The sequence below is a fragment of the Pantherophis guttatus genome, chromosome 4, assembly GCF_059756535.1.
Source record: "Pantherophis guttatus breed Tessera chromosome 4, ASM5975653v1, whole genome shotgun sequence".
Classification (NCBI taxonomy): domain Eukaryota; kingdom Metazoa; phylum Chordata; class Lepidosauria; order Squamata; family Colubridae; genus Pantherophis; species Pantherophis guttatus.
The window spans coordinates 101,164,968-101,190,288 of record NC_142066.1 but is presented as its reverse complement, the minus strand read 5'-3'; the positions used below and the strand labels follow the sequence as shown (position 1 = coordinate 101,190,288).

Genomic DNA, 25,321 nt, shown 5'->3' with positions numbered 1-25,321 from the left:
CAGGAAAAGAAGAAGCCAGATGTAGCTGGCAAAGTCTCCAGCTTTCCCGAACTCTCCATTAGATTCTATCAATTTATTTATTGTTATTAATGGTTCTTCAATAATAAAGACCAGGTCATCTGCAATGGCTTGAAATTTATATTCTTCTTTTCGCATTTTCATACCTTTGATCTCTTTATCTTCTCTGATGTTTCTATTTAAAACTTCTAAAGTCAATATAAACAACAATGTGGACAGTGGACATCCTTGTCTAGTACCTTTTTCTATTTCGATAGAGTCAGTCAATTCACCATTTATCATTACTTGTGCCATCTGTTTAAAATATATAGCTTCAATTGCCTGGATAAATTTCCTACCAAAGCCCATCTCTTCCATTTGAAGTATCAGAAATCACCAGTTAACATTGTCAAAAGCTTTTTGTGCATCTAAAAATATCAACGCCATCTGCTTTTCCAGATGTGCTTCATAGTATTCTAAAGTATCCAGAATTATTCTTATATTATCTCTAATTTGTCTTTTTGGGAGAAATCCATTCTGATCTGTATGTATAAAATTATTCAGGTATCTCTTAAATCTTTCTGCCAGTATTGTAGCAAAAATTTTGTAATCTGAATTTAGCAGGGAAATAGGCCTATAATTTTTGATTTGTTGTGGGTCTGTATCTTCCTTATGAATCAATGTAATGTACACCTACAGTCCCTGGGTATTTTCTTCTTTATCATCACTTAATTCATGACATCCAGTAATGGGAGACTTAAAGATTCTTGTAATGCCCTGTAATATTCAACAGGTAAGCCATCTGGTCCTGTTCCCTTTCCATTCTTCTATTTCTTAATTGCTTTTGTTAATTCCATCATTGTTATATTCCCTACCAACATTTCTTCAGTATCTTTGGGAATCCAAGATAGTTTTGCATCTTATAAGTATCTTGCCACTTTTTCCTCCTTTATCATCTCTCTCTTGTAAAGTTGTCTATAGTATTCTTGTATTATTTTCCCCATCTTTTTATTTCCAAATTTACTTTGCCCTTGATCATCAACCAGTTGAATTATTTTTCTTGATTCTCTTTCTTTTTTCAATTTATATGCTAGCCATCTTCCTGGCTTATTCGCATTTTCAAAGTAATTCTGTTTTGCACTTCTTTTTTGGGCTAAATATTCTTTCTCCAATAGGTCCATTTTATGTTTTATTGTGTCCATTTTAATTTTGATATCTTTCTTATATGGACCTTTCTGGAGTTCCTTTTCAAGTCTTTTATAGTCGTCAGTCAATATTTTAAAATTCTGTCTTTTCTTAACATTTCTTTTCCTTGTATAGTCTATGATTAATCCTCTGGCATAGGCTTTCATTGTATCCCAACGATTTTGTGCCGATGTTTCCTTCTTGTTTCCTTTAAAGAAGAAGTCCAACTCCCTTTCCATTTACTGTACAAAATCTTTCTCTTTTAATATTGTGGTATTTAAAGTCCATCTGGATCTTCTTTTGCGCCCTTTCCATATAACTCTCACCGGATTGTGATCTGCCCATAAATTAGGTTTTATTTCCACATGTTCTATATTCAACATCAAATCCATTGTTGTCCATATCATATCTAATCTGGACCAAGATGAATGTCTATCAGAATAAAAAGTATATTGTCTATTTTTTCCATTTCTCTTCCTCCATATATCTTTCCTCTATCATCTTGAAGAAAGATTTCAGTAATGTCTTTCTATTATGTCTTGTTGTTTTATGTGTTTTATAGTCCAAGCTTTCATCCACAATTCCATTAAAATCTCCCATCATACATATATTATCATATTCCATTTCAATTATTTTATTATGTAATTTTCTATAAAAGTTTCTTTGATTGTCATTTGGAGCATATATTGCTACTAGAAGAATTTTCATATTATTATCAATTAATTCCACCATCAGGATTCTACCTTCTTCGTCTGCATATTTTTGCTCCGCCAGTATTGCATTTTTGATATATAAAGCACCTCCTCTCTTTTTACTTTGTGATAGTGATAGAAAAGTTCTTCCAAGTTTTGGTTGTATCAATAGTTGTTCATGCTGTTTTTTAATATGCACTTCTTGTAAACAAATTATGTCAAATTTTAGTTTTTCTAATTTATGAAATACTTTCTTTCTTTTAATAGCTGAATTTAATCCATTTACATTTATTGAAATTAATTTCCTTTCTTCCATGTTCATACTTTATATGTAGGTTTTGTTGCTCTAGTTGATCTTACTTCACGTTGTTGCTTACATTCAACAATCCCACCGACAGCTCTTTCTGTTGATTCAAGCATTGCAGTTCTTTTTCTGTGAATGTAATTGGAACTACTGCAGCTTGTGTTTCAACTTGCATTACTACTTCATTTTCTTTAAGAAATTCATCGTAAAAAGCTCTTGCTTTCTCAATTGTATTCAACCTATATCTTTGGAGCTGCTATGTGAGAGTTAATCCTTCTGGGACCAGCCATCTATAGTTAACTCCTTTTTGAATCAGGATTTTTGTCAAGAATTGGTATTCTCTTCTCAGCTCTCTAATCTTTCTTGGTATTTGTTTCAAGACAGCCACTTCTTTCTCCTTGTACTTCAGGGTTTTTTCTCTAGCTGCCTGGAGTATTTGTGTTTTAATCGATTTCTTGATAAATCTTACGTGTACTTCTCTTGGCAGTTTGTTGCGCATAGCATATCTGGTATAAACTCGATAAATTTCATCGACCCCATCCATCATCTTCTCTTTAGTGATTTCTAGTGCCTTAGCCAGCATATTAATCATAATATCCGCCAAATTTTCTCCTTTTTCTTCCTCCACATTTTGGAATCTCAAATAAAATTCTGCTTTGTCCATCTCCCATCCAATAAAACCACTTGTTTCTTCCAACCTCTCCCAGTCTATTCTCTATTTCTTTTATTTTTTCCTCTTTTTAATCATCTCTCTTCTCTAGTTTTGACATTCTTTCTTCATATTTTGACATTGTTTGCTGAATATTGACCACTTTTTCATCCATTTTTTGAACTTTCTCATCTGTCTTAAGTAGCTGTTGTTCCATTCTTAAAATTGTTTGAAAAATCATTTGTAGTGATGGGTCTTTCTCTTTCTCCTTCTCTTGCTGCAACATTGCTTGTATAGATCGTTGTCCTCCAGATGGTGATGAGGAAGGTGTGGAGGCAGCAACTCCCACTGTTGATACTTTTCTGCTCATTTTGTTGAATATTCAGCCAAAGCAACGTCCAGAAAAAAAACAAAGTTTTTTTTTAAAAAAGGCCAAACAAACAAAAAAAAAGAGCCTTGGTAGTACAGTGGTCTAAAGCACCTTGTTATTAAGACCAGCTGCCTGCAATTACTGCAGGTTCGAATCTTGCCAAGGCTCAAGGTTGACTCAGCCTTCCATCCTTTCTAAGGTAGGTAAATTGAGGACCCAGTTGTGGGGGCAATAAGCTGACTTTGTATAAATATACAAAAGAATGAAGGCTATTGCTTAGCGCATTGTAAGCCGCCCTGAGTCTCCGGAGAAGGGCGGCATATAAATCAAATAAAAAAAAAAAAAGGAGGAAAAATCAATAAAAAGCCAAATTCTTCAAGTTCTTTCGAACCCTAATCCTTTAAATGTGGATCCAAAAAAGAGGAAGAAGAAGGTAGAAAAAACAAAAAGGAAAAAAGGGACTTCCGGTTGGTGATTCGTGGCAATACGGAGATAAGAGAGTGATCTCTGCTCTCCAACCCCGGATTTCTTCATGTTTTGGGGACCCTTAGGGGCGCAAAAGCTTGGAGAGCGTTGTGAACTAGAGAGGGAGTCAGGCGAATGGAAAAGCGCAGGGCAACCGCTCTCCGCTTGACCAGACGCCTCTGTTAATCCCAGCACGATTGCGTCTGTCATTCAATGGCGGACCTGAGGCTGCGATAAGCCAACAAAGAGCTGGGGAGTGAAGAAGATCAGTGGAGGCAGTGTCAGGAATGGAGCCCCCCCCCCGATCACCATACAGCCTTATAAAATTGGAGAAGTGAGATTGGCCCTGTCGGGAGAGAAAACTCACAAAAGGAAACCAAGCGGCGACTGGACGGATGGAGGACGATTTAATAAGCTGATCTGACAGGACAGCATGGGAGAATAAGATCATTTTGCCATAGTAGAGGCACAAGGAGAAAGGCCCATGGGTGGCTGTGAGCAAAAATAAAGTGGAAGAAGTGCTGCCACTATGGAGAGAACCGACGGAGAATCTGACAAACGGAGATCCAGGTTGGGACCGAAAAGAAGGGAAACAGGAAACATGGCCATTACAAGGAGCAGGCAGTTGAAGAGGAGTGACTAACAGAATAGAGAAAGGCACATCGAGTGTATACTTAAATAACTTGAACTAATCGGAGGAATTGCTGTATTAGAACGGAGAAGCAGAACGTGGATAGGAAGATTCAGAACACCCGATCTTAAAAGGATTGGAAGTAAATAGGATAAACGAATGAAAATTGTGCTAAAAAGTTATCAAAGAATATCTGAAAACTAAAAATAATAACCAATTCCAATCGAATAAAGTGAAAGAGCTGTGGACTTGCTCCTTGGAACATAACTACAAAGATAAAGTACCTGACTTCTGTTTTTCTATTTTTTCTTGTGATTCCCCCCCCCTCTTTTCACTCGTTGATAGAGTAATTAATAAGTTGGATAGGATTGTGATACAAACCAATAATTGATTATTAATTAATTAGTAATAAATGGATAATGATTATATATTTTAATAGGTAAACTGAATAGTAATTGAAATATAGATTCAATAGCTAATAACTTTTTATCTTTTTATATATTTATAAAATAAGCTTTATTGTATAGAAACCTAAGATTTTTGGTAAGATTAATTCAATCAACTAATTATAATTACAATTAATTAATTATAAGCTAAATAGATAAACTGGACACCTAGATCTAAATATTGATTAATATTGATTAACCTGCTTTTTATATATTTGAATACAGATATTATTGTACAGAAATTGAAGATTTCTTGTTAAGATTATAGGATAATTTTTGATGGTGAGCTCATCTCTGCGTAGGGAAAATAAAACATAAGAAACACAGGAAACATAAGCGACAAGGAAATATAGGTATAGAATTATAGATACAAGCTATCCTTGGGTACGATTGAGGCCACTCTTAGCAACACTAGAAATTAAGATAGTGACAGATAAGGAGGATAAGGAAAAATAAAATAGGTAACACCAGTGGATGATAGTTTGGAGGAACATTGATAGGATAGTGAGGGATCAAAAGAGGATCCTGAAAGAAATGACAAGCCTTTCCACAACAGTGCTAAGAACAGGGAAAAAAGCTACCTCAAACCCCACAATTACTATGGCCTCACCCGCAACTCAAAAATTGACAGAAGGACTATCAAAAACCGAGAAATCTATGGTAATCCCAACAATGCAGGCCATGCAATCCACCCTGATGCCCGGATGGTCTCCCAGGAGAAACATACAAAAAATTAGATGAAATATTATTACCAAAACTACTGGAGATATGCAACGAGGCATTATTGGAAGCTAAAATACCTGATTCGTGGAGGGAAGCATACATTACATTACTGCCAAAAGAAGGTACCGACCCAAAACAAATAAAAAACTATAGACCAATCTCCCTTTTAAATTCAACTATAAAATTTTTATGAGTATAATGGCTGAAAGAATGAAAAGAATATTAAATTTTATGATAACATCCAGACCAGAACGGCTTTCTACCTGGCAGACAAATTAGGAATAATATAAGAATAGTTGTAGACACTTCAGAATATTACGAAGCCCACTTAGAAAAGCAAATGGCCTTAGTTTTTTTGGATGCCCAAAAAGAATTCAATAACCTTAATTGGAATTTTATGATAGAACAAATTAAAACAATAAAATTCGGAATGAACTTCGAGAGAATGATAAAAACAATTTATAATCAGCAAAGGGCAAGAATAATAATAAACGGGGATATGACCAAAACATTCCAAATCAAGAAAGGAGTAAGACAAGGGTGCCCACTATCACCACTACTATTCATCATGGCCTTGAAATTTTGTTAAACAGGATCAGAAATAATAGTGAAATAAAAGGTCTAAAGATCAAGAGAGAGGAATATAAAACGCAGGCCTTTGCTGATGATGTGGTGCTGATCATGGAGGAACCATTAGAAATGGGCCAAAAAATTCTGGAGGAATTAGAAAGATATGGTGAGGTGTCCGGGTTTAAATTAAATAAAGCAAAAACTAAAATGCTGGTCAAAAATTTGACAGAAAGGCAAAAGGAAGAACTAGAAAAGACATTGGATTTACAAATTGTTAAAAAAATTAAATTAAAAATATTTAGGAATTTGGATAATATCAAGATGTTCGGCCCTGAAAGAGGATAATTACATATCTTTGATCAAAAAAATCAAACAGGATCTGGGGGAATTTGCAGCAATCACTTTTGAGCAGGATAGCATCAATAAAGATGAATATCCTGCCCAAGCTATTATATTTATTCCAAACTGCACCAGTCACTCTAGATAATTTTTTTTTTTGTAGAATTGAATAAAATTACCAGGAAATTTATATGGGGAGGGAAAAAACCTAGAATCTCACTTCAATCATTACAGGATAATAGAAGTAAGGGAGGCTTTGGAGTCCCAGCTTGGGAAATCTATTATAAAGCAGCCAATTTAGTTTGGATAAGGGAATGGGTTACCCTAGAGAATAAAAGAATTTTAAACCTGGAAGGGCATGACCTACAAAGAGGTTGGCATGCCTACTTATGGGACAAGAAAAAGAAGAAAAAAAAACATATTTCCACAGACACAAGATAAGGGATACATTAATACAAACCTGGGAGGAAATTAGACAGAAACAATATATGAAGATTCCTAATTGGCTTTCAACAATGGAAGCCATGATATACCCCAACACGCTAGAAATCAACAAAATGTTTAGGTACAAAGAGCTCTTAGATAGCTGTGGAAATCTTAAAACCAATGAATTATTAGGAGAACAGGGCACCCACATCGACTGGTGGCCTTATTTGCAGATTAAATCTAGGCATCAAAAAGACAAGGAGGAATTTGGAATAGAGATGGGAATAAATGGATTTGATAAAGTATTGATAGCCCCCCCCCAAAAAAGAATATTAGCCAGACTATATAGCTACCTATTAGAATATGATAGGGCAGAAGAGGTGGTAAAAGAGCAAATGATCGTGTGGGCAAAAAATATAGGACACAATATAAATTTGGATGAGTGGGAAACAATTTTGAATAGAAATATAAATCGACAAAAGCAGCATCATTTAAAGAAAACCAATACAAAATGCTATATAGGTGGCACCTAGCCCCTGCAAGACTAGCTAAAATTTACCCAAACATAAGCCCCAAATGCTGGAAGTGTGATCACCACCAGGGTACCTTTCTTTCATATGTGGTGGTCATGCCCCGAAGCGATGAAGTATTGGAAAAAGATCCAAAATTGGATACAAGAAATAATTGAAGAAAAAATAGACTTGGCGCCCGAAACCTTTCTCCTGGGAGTACTAAAAAGGAAGTATGAGGAAAAAAAAGAGATACTTAATTATATATATCACCACGGTAGCTAGATTAGCATATGCACAACAGTGGAAAGGAAAGGGAACACCACTGGAAGAACACACAATACAGAAAATCTTAGAATGTGCCAAGATGAGCAAACTAACTTATGACATAAATGAGAAAGAGGATTCGGAATACTATACGGTGTGGGGACTTTGGTATAATTGGATGGAAGATCGCATAAAGGAGGGATACAAGATAGTGTAAATATTAGAATAAATGGGTAAATTAGGAGACACTAATAAAAGAATGTATCTAATCTATATATAAACTACCACTGTCAAATCGATTTCACTTGTATTGTACTACAATGTAACTCAATAAAAATTTATTTAAAAAAAAAGGAAAAGGGGAAAAAAGGATATGTAGAATTATAACCAAGAGCTAACAAAAACAAAAAAAAAAAGAACAAAAAAAAAATAAAAATAGTGTGTAAAGTCTATTTAAATATCTTCAGGCTTTTGAATGCCTTAATCCTATACGATTATTTAAAAATCCCCAAAACTATGAAAATGAAAAGTATAGGGAGAAAACAGAAACAACAAGAAAAAATAGTCCTTCAAGCACATTTATATCCGGAAAGCATTCTGAGAGTGATTTCTTAGAAGCCACAGATTGAAAGAAAAAAGAAAAGAGCAAGTAGCAGCTCAAAAGAAAACAAAAGCCAACAATAATATTTCAAGACTCCTACTCCAACTAAGTTCAAGGAAAACACCTGTATAAACAATACAAGTAGTCCACTTTCTCAGATGTTCTCCACTCTTAACAGCATGACCATACAGAGTCCCTTATATTTTGGCTACAGTGTATCTCTGAACTGTTACTTAAAAAAACATGGAAACAAAATATATTTTCCAGTAGGTGGCAGTACACTCTCCTAGCTTCCCTATTTTAAATATTTTATTATTTTAAAGTCTAGGTCTTTTCCGTTTAAAATTAATACAAAATTACAAAGGGAGAAAAAGAAAAAGGAAAGAAAAAGAAAAGAAAAAAGAAAAAAGCGTCCATCTAAGCAGTCAAACCAATCTCTTCAATTGTTTTCTTTTAAAAAGGCAGAGTTTTAAAAATTAGCAATGCTAATCTTCTCACTTCAATCCAGTCCTGGGCTATAGTGAAAGTGAAACATTTAAGTCTTTCAAATTAGATAATTGGGTGTTAAAAGAAAAACTTTTCCCAGGTCATTCGCCACTTCTCCTGTCTTACTCTCTATCTCCAGCTTCAAAATCTTTTTCCTTTAGAGTGTTCTTTGTATCATTTAAAGAAGTAAAGATTCTCTCACCAATCTGATTCACTGTCTTTCCTTCCTCTCTTCCTGACACTGCCACAGTCTCGGGAGCCTCAATGGCTGTTGCTCCGCTGCCAGAAAAAGAACTTTCCTGGATCAACCAGGGACTTTGCGATGTCCCTGGGATCCACAGGATGTGCTCTCCACTACCACAGTCAAAACTAGACTGTTTTGGATTGAGATGGACCATCCAGCAGCGGAGTTATCGGCAGGAATTCTGGAGCCCCAGAAATTCCCATCCGCCTTGCAGAGGCATCAGCTTCCCCCAACAGAGGCCTCTCCTATCTTATCCTCCTCTCTTTCTCAGGCTGGCCCCGTTGATCTTCTCCTCTCACTCAGGCTTGCCCACAGAGGCCTCTCCTATCTTATCCCTTTCTTTCCCTCAGGCTTGCTCAATAGAGGTGTCTCCTATCTTATCCCCCTCTCTCCCTTAGGCTGGACCCATTGATCTTCTCCTCTCTCTCAGGCTTGCCCCACAGAAGCCTCTCCTATCTTATCCCCTTCTCTCCCTCAGGCTTGCCCAACATAGGCCTCTCCTATCTTACCCCCCCCCTCTCCCTCAGGCTGGCCCATTGATCCTTTCCTGTCCCCTTCTCTCCCTCAAGCTGGCCCCATTGATCCTCTCCTATCCCCTTTTCTCCCTCAGGCTTGCCCCACTGATCCTCTCCTATCTTATCCCCTTTTCTCCTTCAGGGTAGCCCCATTGATCCTCTCCTATCCCCTTCTCTCCCTCAGGCTTGCTCCGCAGAGGCCTCTCCTATCTTATCTCCTTCTGTCCCTCAGGCTGGCCCATTGATCCTTTCCTATCCCTTCTTCTCCCTCAGGCTTGCCCCACAGAGGCCTCTCCTATCTTATCCCCTTCTCTCCCTCAAGCTGCCCCATTGATCCTTTCCTATCCCCTTCTCTCCTTCAAGCTAGCCCCATTGATCCTCTCCTATCCCCTTCTCTCCCTCATGCTTGCCCTACAGAGGCCTCTCCTATCTTATCCTTTTTTCTGACTAACTCCTTAGCATCATAGCGTTTTTCAGGTGTGGACGGGGAATAGAATGTCTAAAGTCCCAGCCTGCATGCCAGATGAATCACGTGCTTGCCACGCCCGTATCCAAGTGGCAGTTGGAACAGAGTTCTTTTCAGGTAGGGAGAGGAGTAGAACGTCCCCTCCCCACCTGAACATCCTTAGCATCAGAGCGTGTTAATAATAATATAAGAAATACTAATGATCTGATAGTCATTTTGAAAAATCCTTTCTCAGCGGGCATCTAGAAGCCAAGTGGAACATACATGCCAAATTTCAAGTTTGTAGACTTTACGTTTCAGGAGATTTCATAATAATGCATGAGTGGTATTTTGCTTTATATATGTAGATAAAGCTTGCATAGTAGAAAAAATTTGTGTGGTGTGATTTCCTAAAATACACTACTCCTGATAAAATTCCTTTATACTTTGTCAGAAAGCTTGAATTGAATGTATAATTTGCCAATTTGATTGATGTCCATGATTTTTAGATAGATAGATAGATAGATAGATAGATAGATAGATAGATAGATAGATAGATAAACAACTAAGATTAAGGGATATATAGACTAATTTGGGAATTAGGAGAGAAGGATTGCTTTCTATTTGAATCCTGCAGTCTTTGTTTCTTTGTTAGTTCTATTAGTTGTCCTGCTTCTTTGTTTGTTTCCTGTTTACCTAACTATGCAGGTAATTCTTTACTTACTATAGTTCATTTAGTGACTGTTCAAAGTTCTAACAGCACTTAATAAAGTGACATGACTGCTTTTCCCAGTTACAGTCTTTGCAGCATCCCCATGGTTATGTGATCAAAATTCAGAAGCTTGGCATCTGATTCATATTTATGATGTTGCAGTGTCCTGGGTCATGTGATCACATTTTGCAACCTTCTAACAAGCAAAGTCAATGGGGAAGCCAGATTCACTTAATAACCTGTTTATTAATTCAACAACTACAATGATTCACTTAACAAATTTGGCAGGAAAAGTCATAAAATGAGGCAAAACTCACTTAATAAATTTCTCACTTAATAATATAAATTTTGGGTTCAATTGTGGTTGTAAATCAAGGACTACCTGTACTACACTTTGTACAGGTAATCCTTTGTACTACTTTGGGTAGTACAAGAGCATGGGGCTAGCTCTCACTGGCTGGTATTCTCTCCCTATTTGGTTTCAGAAAATGGATAATAGCTCCAGTTATTGGGTAATAGTTTCAGTTACCTCACCTAGCACCTCTATTGGAGGAAGACAATAAAGTATAAGAAAGCACTTCAGCCAACAGTTTAGACATTCACATTTATGTTTGTTTATTATTATTTTTATCTTTATCATTAAAAATAGTTCCACTGGATTTTTTTTTTTTTTTTAATTTGATTTATATGCCGCCCTTCTCCGGAGACTCAGGGCGGCTTACAGTGCATTCAGCAATAGTCTTCATACTTTTGTATATTTATACAAAGTCAGCTTATTGCCCCCACAAACTGGGTCTTCATTTAACCTACCTTAGAAAGGATGGAAGGCTGAGTCAACCTTGAGCCTTGGAGAGATTCGAACCAGCAGTAAATTGCAGGCAGCTGTGTTAATAACAGGATGCTTTAAACCACTGTAGTACCAAGGCTTGTTTTCATAATTAAGAAATGATTTGAAAAATGTCTAGAAGTATCTGCTGAATTTTATTAACAAGATATGAGATCTTTTTGTCTAAAATGAACAGAATTTCATATAGTTTATATCTTGCATATACAGTATATAGTATATGCGAACTAAACACATTTTAAAAATATTTTATAAGAGTTTAGAATGTGACATTTTAGAAACTGCTTTGAATGATATAAAAAGCATTAGAAATAAAACAAAAACAATAGTACCATCCATCAGGGCCAGATCAAACTCACATAACTCAGAATCTATCAAGGAGGAAGCTGTTTGTATAAGTACTTCTAAATTGTACATTAAGCTAAAAATCTCCAGTTGCTGTACTCTTTACTCTCAGAACATCTGCTTTATCTCTATAATCATTTTGGTTGACCTTCTTTGCACCCAATATTTTCTTTTAAGTTTATTCTCCAGAACTGTATATTGTACAGTTTTACCAGAGACCTTTATTTATTTATGAAATTTATATTACTGATTTTAATTTGGTATTGTATTGTGATTTGTATTGAAGTTGTCATTTTGTAAGCCGCCTTGAGTCCCTAGGGAGAAAGGCGGCATATAAATCGCAATCAATCAATCAATCAATCAATCAATCAATCAATAAATATGCTGCCCATCTCGCTGTCTGATGCACATAATTAGCAATACATATCACATATAAGACCATTTTAGCTATTTTATTTTCAATTTCCTATAAAATGATTGTGTGGAATTTGCCTTTTTCACAGCAATCATGCATTGGTGTAATATTTTCACTTTGTTATCCAGCATGATCCAATTATTCTATTCCAGTCACTAAACGTTCAGATCTGTCATCCATATGAGAAGTTTGGAATTTTTGTGCCGAGGTGTATCTATTGGCACTTGTTATTTGTTGTCTGTTTTTTATTTTGAGGCCTGTTCTTCCAGCTTGGAAAGATCCTTTTGAAGCTCTTGTTATGCATACATGGGATTCTTAACTAATAATTCATATCTGAGTATGGAGGGCAAATATTCTTCCATGCTTGACTAGGACAAGAATATATGAAGTGTTTATTATTGTTTAATGTATTTATGGACTAATATATAAAGAATAGTTGTGGTTACATTAGCAGTGTATATAGGTGGCAGTGTATTGGTTAGGGCTGTGAACATGTGCTGTACCTCTTTATACAGATAATGCTGTATTATTGGCTGAGAAATTGATATTTGGATATGTAAAGCAGTGAGGAGTATGGAATTGAAAATTTGGGTATCAGAAGTGAGGATAGTTATAATTGAGAAGGAAAATACCATGCATCATTGTAGGCTATATGTAAATAAAAAAGATCTAGAGCAAAATTATAAAATGTGCCCTATGAAAGAATAATTATGAATTACTGGATTTATGGAAAAATTCTAAGGTGTGCTAGAAGGATAGAAGCAAAATGTTGAAAGGAAGAAACATTTGTCAAAAGAATAAAAAACACCTCTGTTTAGAAGCATGTGTATGCTTATTTTGTTCAATTTGTTGTATGGAAGAGAGTTATGTATATGAAGAGAAACATAAAAGTAAATTGAATGCAATAGGAAACACTGACTCAAAGGCAAAAAAAAAAGATTTTACATTTTAGCTTTCTATGAGGTTTCAGATGGATACCCTCTAGAACTGGTAATTAAATTGTAGATGAAAGAAATAGCTTTCTAGAATTAGATAAATAGATATGAAGCTAAGCATAAAATTTTTTCTCCCTTCTCAGGATTATGTTAATTTACTTTCTGTCTTCAGAATTTCATTGTAAGTAAAATCTTTTCAAGTTATTGAAAAGAGAGAGAGAAAGAGAGGGAGGGAGAGAGGGAGGGGGAGAGAGAGAGAGAGAGAGAGAGAGAGAGTTAGTTTTTGGTTACAAAGCTGGGTCTCCTTGCATGGAGAGGGAGTGGGCCTCCGTCTGACCCACACACTTTGCCCTCCTGCATACATCATGAGCAATGTGCCCAAGGAGAACAGCAGCAGCAGCCTTGAGTAGGAGGTAAGTGCAGCCGGGCACTCCCTCGGGGAAGTGGAGCTGAGCTGTGGGGTCCCAGTGCCCTTGGAGCTTGAGGGCCAGGCTGGGTGCTTTCCCTCTGCTGCCCAGGGCTCTTGGCAGCCTGCGCTGCTGTCTGGGGGTCCTTTGCATGGCCTGAGAGGGATGGCGGTTGCCCCTCTTCTTTGTGGCAGCCCCTGAAAGGCCTGTTTTGTGACCTGCTTATAACACTCTTGGGCAAAGCATGTGAGCCATTTCCTCCTTTCAGTGGCCCATGAAAGTACATCTATAGTATGTAGATACAGATAATAAAGTTGAAAAAAGGTGAACAACGTTTTTACAGAACTACAGTCAGGTCCAGAAATATTGGGACATCGACACAATTCTAACATCTTTGGCTCTATACACCACCACAATGGAGTTGGAATGAAACAAACACAATGTGCGTTAACTGCAGACTGTCAGCTTTAATTTGAGGGTATGTACATCCAATTCAGGTGAACAGTGTAGGACTTTCAGCAGTTTGCATATGTGCCTCCCACTTGTTAAGGGACCAAAAGTAAAGGGAAAGAATAATAATCATAAATCAAACTTTCCCTTCTTAATACTTGGTTGCAAATTCTTTGCAGTCAATCACAGCCTGAAGTCTGGAATGCATAGACATCACCAGATGCTGAGTTTCATCCCTGGTGATGCTCTGCCAGGCCTCTACTGCAACTGTCTTTAGTTCCTGCTTGTTCTTGGGGCATTTTCCCTTCAGTTTTGTCTTCAGCAAGTGAAATGCATGCTCAATGGGATTCAGGTCAGATGATTGACTTGGCCATTGCATAACATTCTACTTCTGTCCCTTCAAAAACTCTTTGGTTGCTTTTGCAGTATGCTTTGGGTCATTGTCCATCTGCACTGTGAAGCGCCGTCCAATGAGTTCTGCAGCATTTGGCTGAATGTGAGCAGATAATATTGCCTGAAACACTTCAGAATTCATCCTGCTGCTTTTGTCAGCAGTCACATCATCAATAAATACAAGAGAACCAGTTCCATTGGCAGCCATACATGCCCAGGCCATGACACTACCATCACCATGCTTCACTGATGAGGTGGTATGCTTAGGATCATGAGTAATTCCTTTCCTTCTCCATACTCTTCTCTTCCCATCACTCTGGTACAAGTTGATCTTGGTCTCATCTGTCCATAGGATCTTGTTTCAGAACTGTGAAGGCTTTGTTAGATGTTGTTTGGCAAACTCTAATCTGGCCTTCCTGTTTTTGAGTCTCACCAAAGATTTACATCTTGTGGTGAACCCTCTGTATTCACTCTGGTGAAGTCTTCTCTTGAGTTCGACACACATACACCTACCTCCTGGAGAGTGTTCTTGATCTGGGCAACTGTTGTGAAGGATGTTTTCTTCACCAGGGAAAGATTCTTCGGTCATCCACCACACTTGTTTTCCATGGTCTCCCAGGTCTTTTGGTGTTGCTGAGCTCACTGGTGCATTCCTTCTTTTTGAGAATGTTTCAAACAGTTATTTTGGCCACGCCTAATGTTCTTGCTATCTCTCTGATGGGTTTGTTTTGTTTCTTCAGCCTAATGATGGCTTGCTTCACTGATAGTGATAGCTCTTTGGATCTCATCTTGAGAGTTGACAGCAACAGATTCCAAATGCAAATAGCACACTTGAAATGAACTCTGGGCCTTTTATCTGCACATTGTAATTGGGGTAATGAGGGAATATCACACACCTGGCCATGGAACAGCTGAGAAGCCAATTGTCCCATTACTTTTGGTCCCTTAACAAGTGGGAGGCACATATACAAACTGCTGTAAGTCCTACACCGTTCACCTGAGTTGGATGTACATACCCTCAAATTAAAGCTGACAGTCTGCAGTTAATGCACATTGTGTTTGTTTCATTCCAACTCCATTGTGGTGGTGTATAGAGCCAAAGATGTTAGAATTGTGTCGATGTCCCAATATTTCTGGACCTGACTGTATAGATATGTTGAGGCTGGGCGTAACAAGGAGTGGCTGGGAGGGGAGTAGCTGGGCGAGGGGCCACTTGACATGAGTGATGTTGAATTGGCCACATGCCCACCCATCCATGCCCACCCATCCACACCCACCAAGCCATGCCTAAAGAACCGGTTTTAAAAAATTTGAATCCCATCATTGGCTTGATGTATCCAATAATTATTTGACATGAATCAGAACTTTGCATATTACAATGCAGGCTTCTGGGTGTGTCCAATACATTGATAGCAAGCTAGCCAGTTTTTCTAATAATTTTAATCAAACATTTGATCACACTATGCATATAACACAAGTAAAATAATGAAATGGTGCTTCTATTTTCATTTAAAAAATATAAATCATATGTCACGTAACCAATGAACCTTTTCAACATCAGCATAGAACTGATATCAAACTAGATGGAGTGATAGAGAACAGAATGTTAACAACAGAAACTGATAATTCTAATTACCGAGAGACAATTGGTATAAAAATATCTATTTAACATATCAATATAATTTTCAGTACTGCCTTTGTCAACTCACAAAGCATCCTTGACCTGCTCTCAAGTTGCCATAGGCAAGGGGGATGGGAAAGCAAACTTCACAGCTGCATCAAGGAGCTGGTATCTTAATCAAAACAAGGCACATTCCAACCCATACGCCTAGGTCGTCTCCACAGAAACAGTGGCCAGATGGGAGTGACTTTTACAACCCACGAAATTGCTTTGTTGGGGAATGTGACTGATGACACATATTGGGGGGAAGGGGAAACATGGTCAGAGGCAAAGCACAAATTAACTAAGGTCAGAGTTGGCTCCACCTGGTCCGTGCCGGCATGAAGCTCCTAATAAATAACTGGATTTCTTTTGAAGCTTGACTTGAGGCTCATGATTTAATTAAGGCATCAGTCGAAACCTTGATAGCAACCCAACTCTCCCAAAACTAGAAAAAACGACTAGGAAAACCCCCAGACTGCTGCAACCGCAGAGCCGACGAGGCCATGGGAGGAAAATGCAATGGACTTACAATTGGAGTTGCCAAAGAGCAGGGGAAATACGGTGATCTGGACAGTGATTGACTTATTCTCCAAGTAGGCATGCTTCCTACCCTGCAGCAGACTACCCTCATCCAACCAATTAGCCAAACTGTTCCTGAAACATATCTACCACCTACATGGAGTACCACAAAGAATCATCTCAGACAGACGGGTCCAGTTCACGGCTAAGTTCTGGAGGGAGTTCCTGCGATCTATTGGGTTGTCCCAGGGTCTTAGCTCAGCTTTTCATCTGGCTACCAATGGGGGGGGGGGAGAACGTTTTAACGCCATGATAGTACCTGAGGTGTTATGTGAACTATCAGCAGTCCAATTGGGCAGGCCTCTTGCCTTTCGTCGAAGTCACGTACATTAATGCTGTTCACAGTAGCACAGGGCTAACTCCATTCAAAATAGTGAGTGGCATGGACTTCATCCCAATGCCAGAATACCCAAGGGATCCCCGTTCCTCAATTAGCTTGACAGATTGACTGTCGATGCTAAAAGTAGCATGGGAAAATGTCAAGAAGGTGCTAGCTAAAGCAACGCAGACCTATAAGTAACAGGCAGACAAACACCAAGCCCCACAACAACCATTCCAGCTGGGTGAAAAAGTCTACCTTTCCACAAAATACTTGAGGTTAAAACTCCCCAGTAAGAAGCTGGGACCCAAGTTCCTGGGGCCATTCCCCATAGTGAAGATCATCAACCCAGTCACAGTGCAATTAAAAATGCCCCAACTGCTAGGGAAGATACACCCGGTATTCCATAGCAGCCTCTTAAAACCCGTGGTTGGTTCAACCCTGAGACCACTACCCCATGAGCCCCCGGACCCAGTGGTCATAGGGGGGCAAACCCATTATGAGGTGCAATGAATCCTCAACTCGAGGTGGCCCAAGAGACAGTTCCAATACCTAATCAAGTGGAAGGGCTATCCCTTATCAGAGGCATCTTGGATAAAGAGTAGAAACATCCAGGCTGACTGCCTCATAGCTAAATTCCACACAGACAACCCAAACAAGCCTGGGGGGGAATCACAATCCTAAAATCTATACTTGTACTCAAACTGTCTTAGCTTTGCACAGATAGCCTTCAGGAAGTGAGGGGAGCTAAATGTCAACTCGTAAAGCATCCCTGACCTGCTCTCAAGTTGCTATAGGCAAGGGAGATGGGAAAGCAAACTTCACAGCTGCATCAAGGAGCTGGTATCTTAGTCAAAACAAGGCACATTCCAACCCATATTCCTAGGTCGTCTCCACAGAAACCTACAGTGGCCATAGTGACTTTTACAACCCGTGAAATTTCTTCATTGGGGAATGTGACTGATGACACATATTGGGGAAAGGGGGAAACATGGTCAGAGGCAAAGCACGAATTAACTAAGGTCAGAGTTGGCTCCACCTGGTCCGTGCCGGCATGAAGCTCCTAATAAATAACTGGATTTCTTTTGAAGCTTGGCTTGAGGCTCATGATTTAATTAGGGCATCTGTCGGAACCCTGATAGCCTTATTAACCTTCCAGCTTCTGCTTTCTATGATTCCTTACAGTTTATGAAGGACAAGCAAGGACAATCCACTCATGTTTAGATGCAATATTTAGATGGAATAATTTTGTCTACTGTTCTGAGCAAATGCTGATTTTCAATACATACCTCTTTGATCACAGCTAGCTGTAACTCTTCAGAGTTATTTATTTATAGCTTAAATGTATAAAGGCCAACCTATTCAACATAAAGAGTCTGCTTCCACGTCCTCTCATTTTCCCCCCAAAAGGCTATTTATCCAATTAGCGTACATCTGCATTTTATTGGTTTTAATTGCTGAATACCCATCACTATTGAACATTAGTCATTTCTGGATTAACAAAAGTCATAATCAGTTGCATTAAAAGAAGCTTTGAGTTAAGCTTTACTATTCGATAAGCATGGTTTAAGCATACTATTCGATCTGCTACCATCGTGGTTTGTGAACCAGAGTGAGTTTGTTATTCTAACCAACTACTGTTTGTTTGGTGAGAAGATATCTGTAACTACTGGACTGATTTAAATGGCAAAGACTTGGAATTTGTTTAAAGACTATGAGGCTGTTTTTCTACTATAAAGTAAGCTTTTGACAAACCAGTTTGCAAAACCAGTTTGCATATCTCTTATTCATTGCTCTCAGCAACGTTTCCTTGTGCATTTACTCTGCTGATTGGTAACACAACACCAATATCCTTAACAATGCACGACCAAGCAACAGAAGTACACAGCAGGCAGTAGAGGCTTCAACTCCATTAATATTCAATAGGTGTTAATATATTCTCTAGGTGGAAGGCCCATGCTGGGTTGCACTAAGCATCCAGCACTGCTCCTACATGTGGTAATTGTAGGGTGCCAGCACAACTTTTGCCTCTAACTTGCATTATACCATTAATCCTGACTCATGCTAGGATTCCTTGGAAACTGTGCACTTAACTGAATAATTTATTGCATGTCTCTCAATTATTTATGCATTCTTATTACAACTATAATGAAATCTAAAGGTAGAAGAAGCTCTGTAACTTATGAATATCCAAGAGACTATCAGTGGATTGCTGCGTAGTTAAATCCCCAAATTTGAAACCTGTTTATTTCTCTGAAGGTATTCCAAAAAGAAGAGACTTCTGAAACTGAATCAATTAATACAATAAAAAATGATTCCCCACTGTGTGTGCTGCATTTGCTCATCTCATCATGCTGGTTGCCTTTTCTTAAGCACCACCGCGTTTAAAAATAAAATTATATATAATATAGAAAAATGAGATGAGAAACTGAGGGGGGGGCATGGGGGAGAGAATTGGGAGAATTAAAGTCTTTCAGATCATTGAATGCCTGTAATTAATCAAATATGTGGGTTCTGTTACAAAGTATGGAAGAGAATTCTACAAACTTCTTAGCCTCAAATGTATTATGTTTATATGGACTGGTCGCCGTGAGAGGGCGGTCATTGTGACTCTCATCCCCCTTTTTATGACTAACTTATTTTAATCACAAGACTTTCCCATCATTGTAAGAGGGAGATGGTATTCCGATGTTCTATTATATTAGCTTCCTTGTACAATTATCTACTTTACCCTTTTTGTCTTAACCATCTGTTTTAAACCATCTTTAACAACTTAAGAAGAAAATTGCCTTTCATCGCCTCCAATTCTATCTCACCTCCGATGTATTCAATAACAGAACTCCTAGCACTGCGAGACTCTCCCCTCTCGCAAGTTTGGCCCTCCCAGTTATCTAGGGCCACCCTCAAGGACGGGTTTTGGAACCCCGAGAGGTGGTATGCTAAGAACCGGAAGCTTTGGGGTTTTTTAGATAGTTTTTCAAATTCTATTTTAAGGGGATCTGGGAGGAGGGTGGTTTTCAATGTAAATAATGAGGCTGGGGAGCCTCCCGGGAGGGGGGTGGGTTGTATGGGTTCAGGGATTAACCCGCGAGGGACGGGGTCTAGTCCATCTGAAGAGCACGGCGGAAGAGATGCAGAATCTGGGCCAAGGAGAGGGTTAGAACTTGTGCTGTTGATAGACATTACATCAGTACTGTAGGTGGGAGGGGCAGATATGGCGGGAGTAGGGGGCCACATCAAGTTGCGGGAGTGCGCGCTCGCTGTCTTCAAGCGGTGGCACGCTCCGGCCCCCAATGCTCTTCTCGTTCCCCAGGTGGCACAGACCCTCAGGCCCTGGGCCTTCGGCTGATGCTATGCAATGCCAGGTCCGTGGTAAATAAAGCCCCCCTCATTTGTGATCTTGTTCAGGAGGGGGGAGCGGACCTGGTGGGTATTACGGAGACCTGGTTGGGCCAGGAGGGTGGAGTCCCTCTCATAGAGATGTGCCCACCCGGTTTCCGGGCATTTCATCAGCCAAGGTCACAGGGAAGGGGCGGGGGGGGTGGCAGTTATCATTAAAGAGGGTCTTAGTCCGAGGGAGGCCACTGTTCCTCAGACGGCCGGATGTGAGTCCCTCCTTGTGAAGTGGGGTCATGGGGTGCAGATGGGCCTGCTGGTTACGTACCTGGCTCCCTGCCACGTGGCAGCGGCCTTGCCTGAACTACTCAACGTTATAGCCGCGGTGGCGATTGATACCCCTAGACTTATGGTCATGGGGGACTTCAACCTGCCATCCGTCGGTGAGGCGTCTGAGGTGGCTCAGGAGTTCATGGCTTCCATGACGGCCATGGACCTGACCCAGTTAGTTCATGGCCCTACTCACACGGGGGGAAACACGCTGGACCTGGTTTTTGTCTCTGGTCAGTGGCTGAGTGGTCTCGAGATAGGGGATATAGCGATCGAGCCCTTGTCATGGTCAGATCACTCCCTCCTTCGCTTTGACCTTCGAACCGCCACACCCCGCCGCAGGGAGGCGGAACTGATGAGGTGGTTCCGCCCCAGGCGCCTGATGGACCCGGATAGGTTCCAGACGGAGCTTGGGCCATTTCCTGAGGCTCTGGCACACGGCTCGACTGAAGACCTAGTGGCTGTCTGGGATAGGGCAGCCGCTGGAGCTTTGGACCGGGTCGTGCCTTTGCGGCCTCTGACCCGGCGTCGATCTCACCTGGCTCCCTGGTTCACCGAGGAGCTGAGGGAGATGAAACGCCGGAAAAGACGCCTGGAGAGCAGTTGGAGGGCCAGCCGTTCTGAATCTGACTGAACACTGGTAAGGTCTCATATTAAGACCTACCTGGTGGCAATAAAAGCGGCAAAGTATAACTATTTTTCCGCTCTTATTGCGTCATCAGATAATCGCCCAGCCGCCCTGTTTAGGGTGACCCGCTCCCTGCTCCACCAGGAAGCATGGAAGGACCCCTTGGAGGGTAGAGCTGAGGACTTTGTACAATATTTGTATGACAAAATCGCTCAGATTCGGGAAAATTTGGACTCTGACTGGGTAGATTCGGGAGGGAGGATGGAGGCAAGTCTTGAGAATATTATCTGGGAAGAGTTTGATTCTGTGACTCTGGAAAACGTGGACAAGATACTGGGCAGACTAAGCGCGGCCACATGTTTATTGGACCCGTGTCCCTCCTGGCTGGTGCTGGCCTCTCGGGAGGTTACATGAGGCTGGCTCCAGGGGATTATAAATGCTTCCTTGAGAGAGGGTGTCTTCCCTGCTGCCTTGAAGGAGGCGGTGGTGAGGCCTCTCCTCAAGAAGCCTTCTCTGGACCCAGCAGTGTTGGCTAATTACCGTCCAGTCTCCAACCTTCGCTTCATTGCGAAGGTTGTTGAGAGTGTGGTAGCGCGACAGCTTCCTCAGTACTTGGATGAATCGGCTTATCTAGATCCGTTCCAGTCGGGCTTCAGGCCTGGATACAGCACGGAAACAGCATTGGTCGCATTGGTAGATGATCTCTGGAGGGCCCGGGACAGGGGTTGCTCCTCTATCCTGGTCCTATTAGACCTCTCATCAGCTTTTGATACCATCGACCATGGTATCATGCGGCACCGGTTGGAAGAGTTAGGGGTGGGAGGCACCGTGTTGCGGTGGTTCTCCTCCTTTCTATCTGATCGGTCGCAGTCTGTGTTGACAGGGGGGCAGAGGTCGACCCCGAGGCCCCTTGTATGTGGGGTGCCACAGGGGTCGGTTCTCTCACCCCTTCTGTTCAACATTTATGTGAAGCCGCTGGGTGAGATCATCCGTGGTTTTGGGGTGAAGTATCATCAGTATGCTGATGATACTCAGCTATACATCTCCACCCCGGACCACCCCAATGATGCCCTTAAAGTGATGTCCCAGTGCCTGGAGGCTGTACAGATCTGGATGGGAGGAACAGACTCAGGCTCAACCCATCCAAGACCGAGTGGCTGTGGTTTCCGACGTCCCGATATAGTCAATTGGTGCCATCACTGACTATTGGGGATGAGTCATTGCCCCCCACGGAGAGGGTTCGCAACTTAGGCGTCCTCTTGGACTCACGGCTGTCTTTAGAAGAACACTTGACAGCTGTGGCCGGGAGGTCTTATTATCAGGTTCGCCTGATTCGCCAGTTGTGTCCCTTTCTGGATCGGGACTCGTTAAAAACGGTCACTCATGCCCTCGTCACTTCACGCCTGGACTACTGTAATGCTCTCTACATGGGGCTCCCCTTGAAGAGCACCCGGAGGCTCCAGCTGGTCCAGAATGCGGCCGCGCGGGTAGTTATGGGAGCAGCATGGCGCTCCCATGTGGCTCCCCTCCTGCGCGAGCTGCACTGGCTCCCTGTGGTCTTCCGGGTGCGCTTCAAGGTCTTAGTTACCACCTTTAGAGCACTCCATGGCTTAGGACCGGGGTACTTACGAGACCGCCTTCTGCCACCAATAGCCTCTCACCGCCCAGTACGCTCCCATAGAGAGGGGCTTCTCAGGGTGCCGTCAGCCAAACAATGTCGACTGGCGGCCCCCAGGGGGAGAGCCTTTTCTGTGGGGGCACCCACCATCTGGAACGAGCTCCCCCCAGAGATACAGAAGATTCCGGATCTGCGCACTTTCCGCCGTGCCCTCAAAACATTCCTGTTTCAGCAGGCCGGCCTGGCCTAACTTTCCCTTTATATTGCTTTTTGATTTTATTTTAAACTGGGATGTCTTGAATTATCTAGGACCAGAATGTTTAGTATATTTTAATTGGTTTTTTTATTATTAACGTTTGTATTACATGTATTTTTATCGTTTGCTGTTCACCGCCCTGAGTCCCTTAGGAATAGGGCGGTATATAAATTTAATAAATAAATAAATAAATAAATAAATAAATAAATAAATAAATAAATAAATAAATAAATATACTGACAAAGGGCCATGAAATATATGCTTCATATATCTCATGAAAGAATGAGCCAAAAAATATTGCCATATATTTAGAATTTCTATAACAAATGCTAAAAACACTCATTGTCTCTTTAATGCAGTCCGGATTATAAATTCTTGTGACATCTACCTTAATAAAATATGTACATACCTTCTGTAACTTTTAAAGGGGCTATTGGTGTCAGCAGAGATCTGTGCACCAGATTCCAAATTCATACCATTATTATGAAATTTATAGGTGAACAAGGATTTCTCCCTTTGGTTCTCCCACCCAATGTACAAAATTAGAATACAGGTAGTCCTCAAATGATGACTACAATCGGAACCAGAATTTTTATTGCTAAGCAAAGTGGTTGTTAAATGAGTCATATTCAACTTTACATTCTTTTTTGTCATAGTTGTTAAATGAATCATTGGTAGTTAAGTGAATTTGACTTCCCCTTTGCTTGTCAGGAGCCAGCTGGGAAGGTTGCAAATGGTAATCACATGACCCCAGGATGCTGCAACCACTGCAAATGCATGCTGATTACCAAGTGCCAGAATTTTGATCACATGACTGTGGTAACTGTAACTGTGATGCTGTAAGTATGGCAACTGGTTTTAAGTCATTTTTTCCAATAGTATTGTAACTTTGAACAGTTGTTAAATGAATGGCTGTAAGTCAAGGACCATCTTACTTGGCAGATAAAATGGGGAAACACTGTTGATCTGTGAAGCTAAAGAAAGAGATTGCAGGTCCTGTAATCCAATGAATGCCTTGATCATATGACCATACAGTTCAGTCAGGGCTGTTGGTTACGTACCTATCTCCCAGCTGCATAACCTCAGCCCTGCCCGCACTGCTAGATGTCCTGGCCGAGTTGGCGGTGGAACTCCCCATCCTTCTGGTTGTGGGAGATTTCAATTTACCATCAGCCGGGGAGACATCTGAGTCAGTCTGGGAGTTCATGGCCTCCATGACGGCCATGGACCTAACTCAAGTTGTGCAGGGCCCAACTCATAAGGGAGGACACACACTCGACCTGATTTTTCTCTCTGGACAGTGGATAATGATCGTGGTAGGGGGAACTTGTCAATCTACCCCTTGTCATGGAATTCCCTCCTTAGGCTGGACTTTCTTTCCATCATCCCCCGCCGCTGGGAGGCGGAACCAGTGAGATTGTTCTGCCCCAGGCATCTGATGGACCCGGAAGGGTTCCTGACGGAGCTTGGGCCATTTCCCGCCTCCTTAACCCACGATTTGTCCGAGGCCCTGGTTGTGGCCTGGGAACGGGCCACGGCAGGGGCCTTGGATCAAATCGCGCCTTTGCGGCCTCTGACCTGACGCAGATCCCGGGTGGCTCCATGGTTTACCATGGAGCTTAGGAAAATGAAGCATCGGAGAAGATGCCTGGAGGGTGGTTGGAGAGCCTCCCGATCCGAGTCTGACCGAACACAGTTAAGAACCCATATTAGGTCTGATCTTGTAGCAATGGAAGCGGCAAAACACCAATATTTTGCTGCTCTCATTGCATCTGCAGAAAACTGCCCAGCCGCTCTGTTTAGAGTGACCCGCTCTCTTCTCAGTCATGGAGCGAGGGAGGACCCCTTGCAGGGCAGAGCTGAGGATTTTGTACAGTTTCTGCAAGATAAAATCACTCAGATTCAGACTGGGTTGGACTCTGACTGGGCAGAGTCTGGCGAGGCGACAGGGGCCTGTCTTGATGGTAACATCTGGGTTTAGTTTGAGCCTGTTTTGATGGATGAAGTGGACAGGATCATGGGTCAACTGGGTGGACCCTTGTCCCTCCTGGCTTGTTTCTGCAGTCAGAGAGGTGACTGGAGGTTGGATTCAAGCAGTTGTCAATGCTTCTCTGAGGGAAGGGGTCTTCCCTGCCACACTTAAAGAAGTGGTGGTTCGCCCCCTCCTCAAGAAGCCCATCCTTGATCCAGACTCCCTTAACAACTATCGTCCAGTCTCCAACCTTCG

At 41.0% G+C, this 25,321-nt stretch overlaps 1 protein-coding gene across 3 annotated transcripts in view; it reads left to right on the top strand.

Annotated features, from left to right (window-relative positions):
• The window catches only part of NEK11 (NIMA related kinase 11), a 370,526-nt gene that overhangs the window by 76,354 nt on the left and 268,851 nt on the right, over window positions 1-25,321 (top strand). The window contains exon 3 of one of the 3 annotated variants that reach the window (XM_034403974.3): window positions 23,806-23,933. The exons of the other annotated variants lie outside the window; for them this stretch is intronic. Within the exon in view, the coding sequence (XP_034259865.1) occupies window positions 23,839-23,933 (95 nt within the window). The 5' untranslated portion in view covers window positions 23,806-23,838. The remainder of the gene's footprint in view (window positions 1-23,805; window positions 23,934-25,321) is intronic. 3 annotated transcript variants of the gene reach the window in all.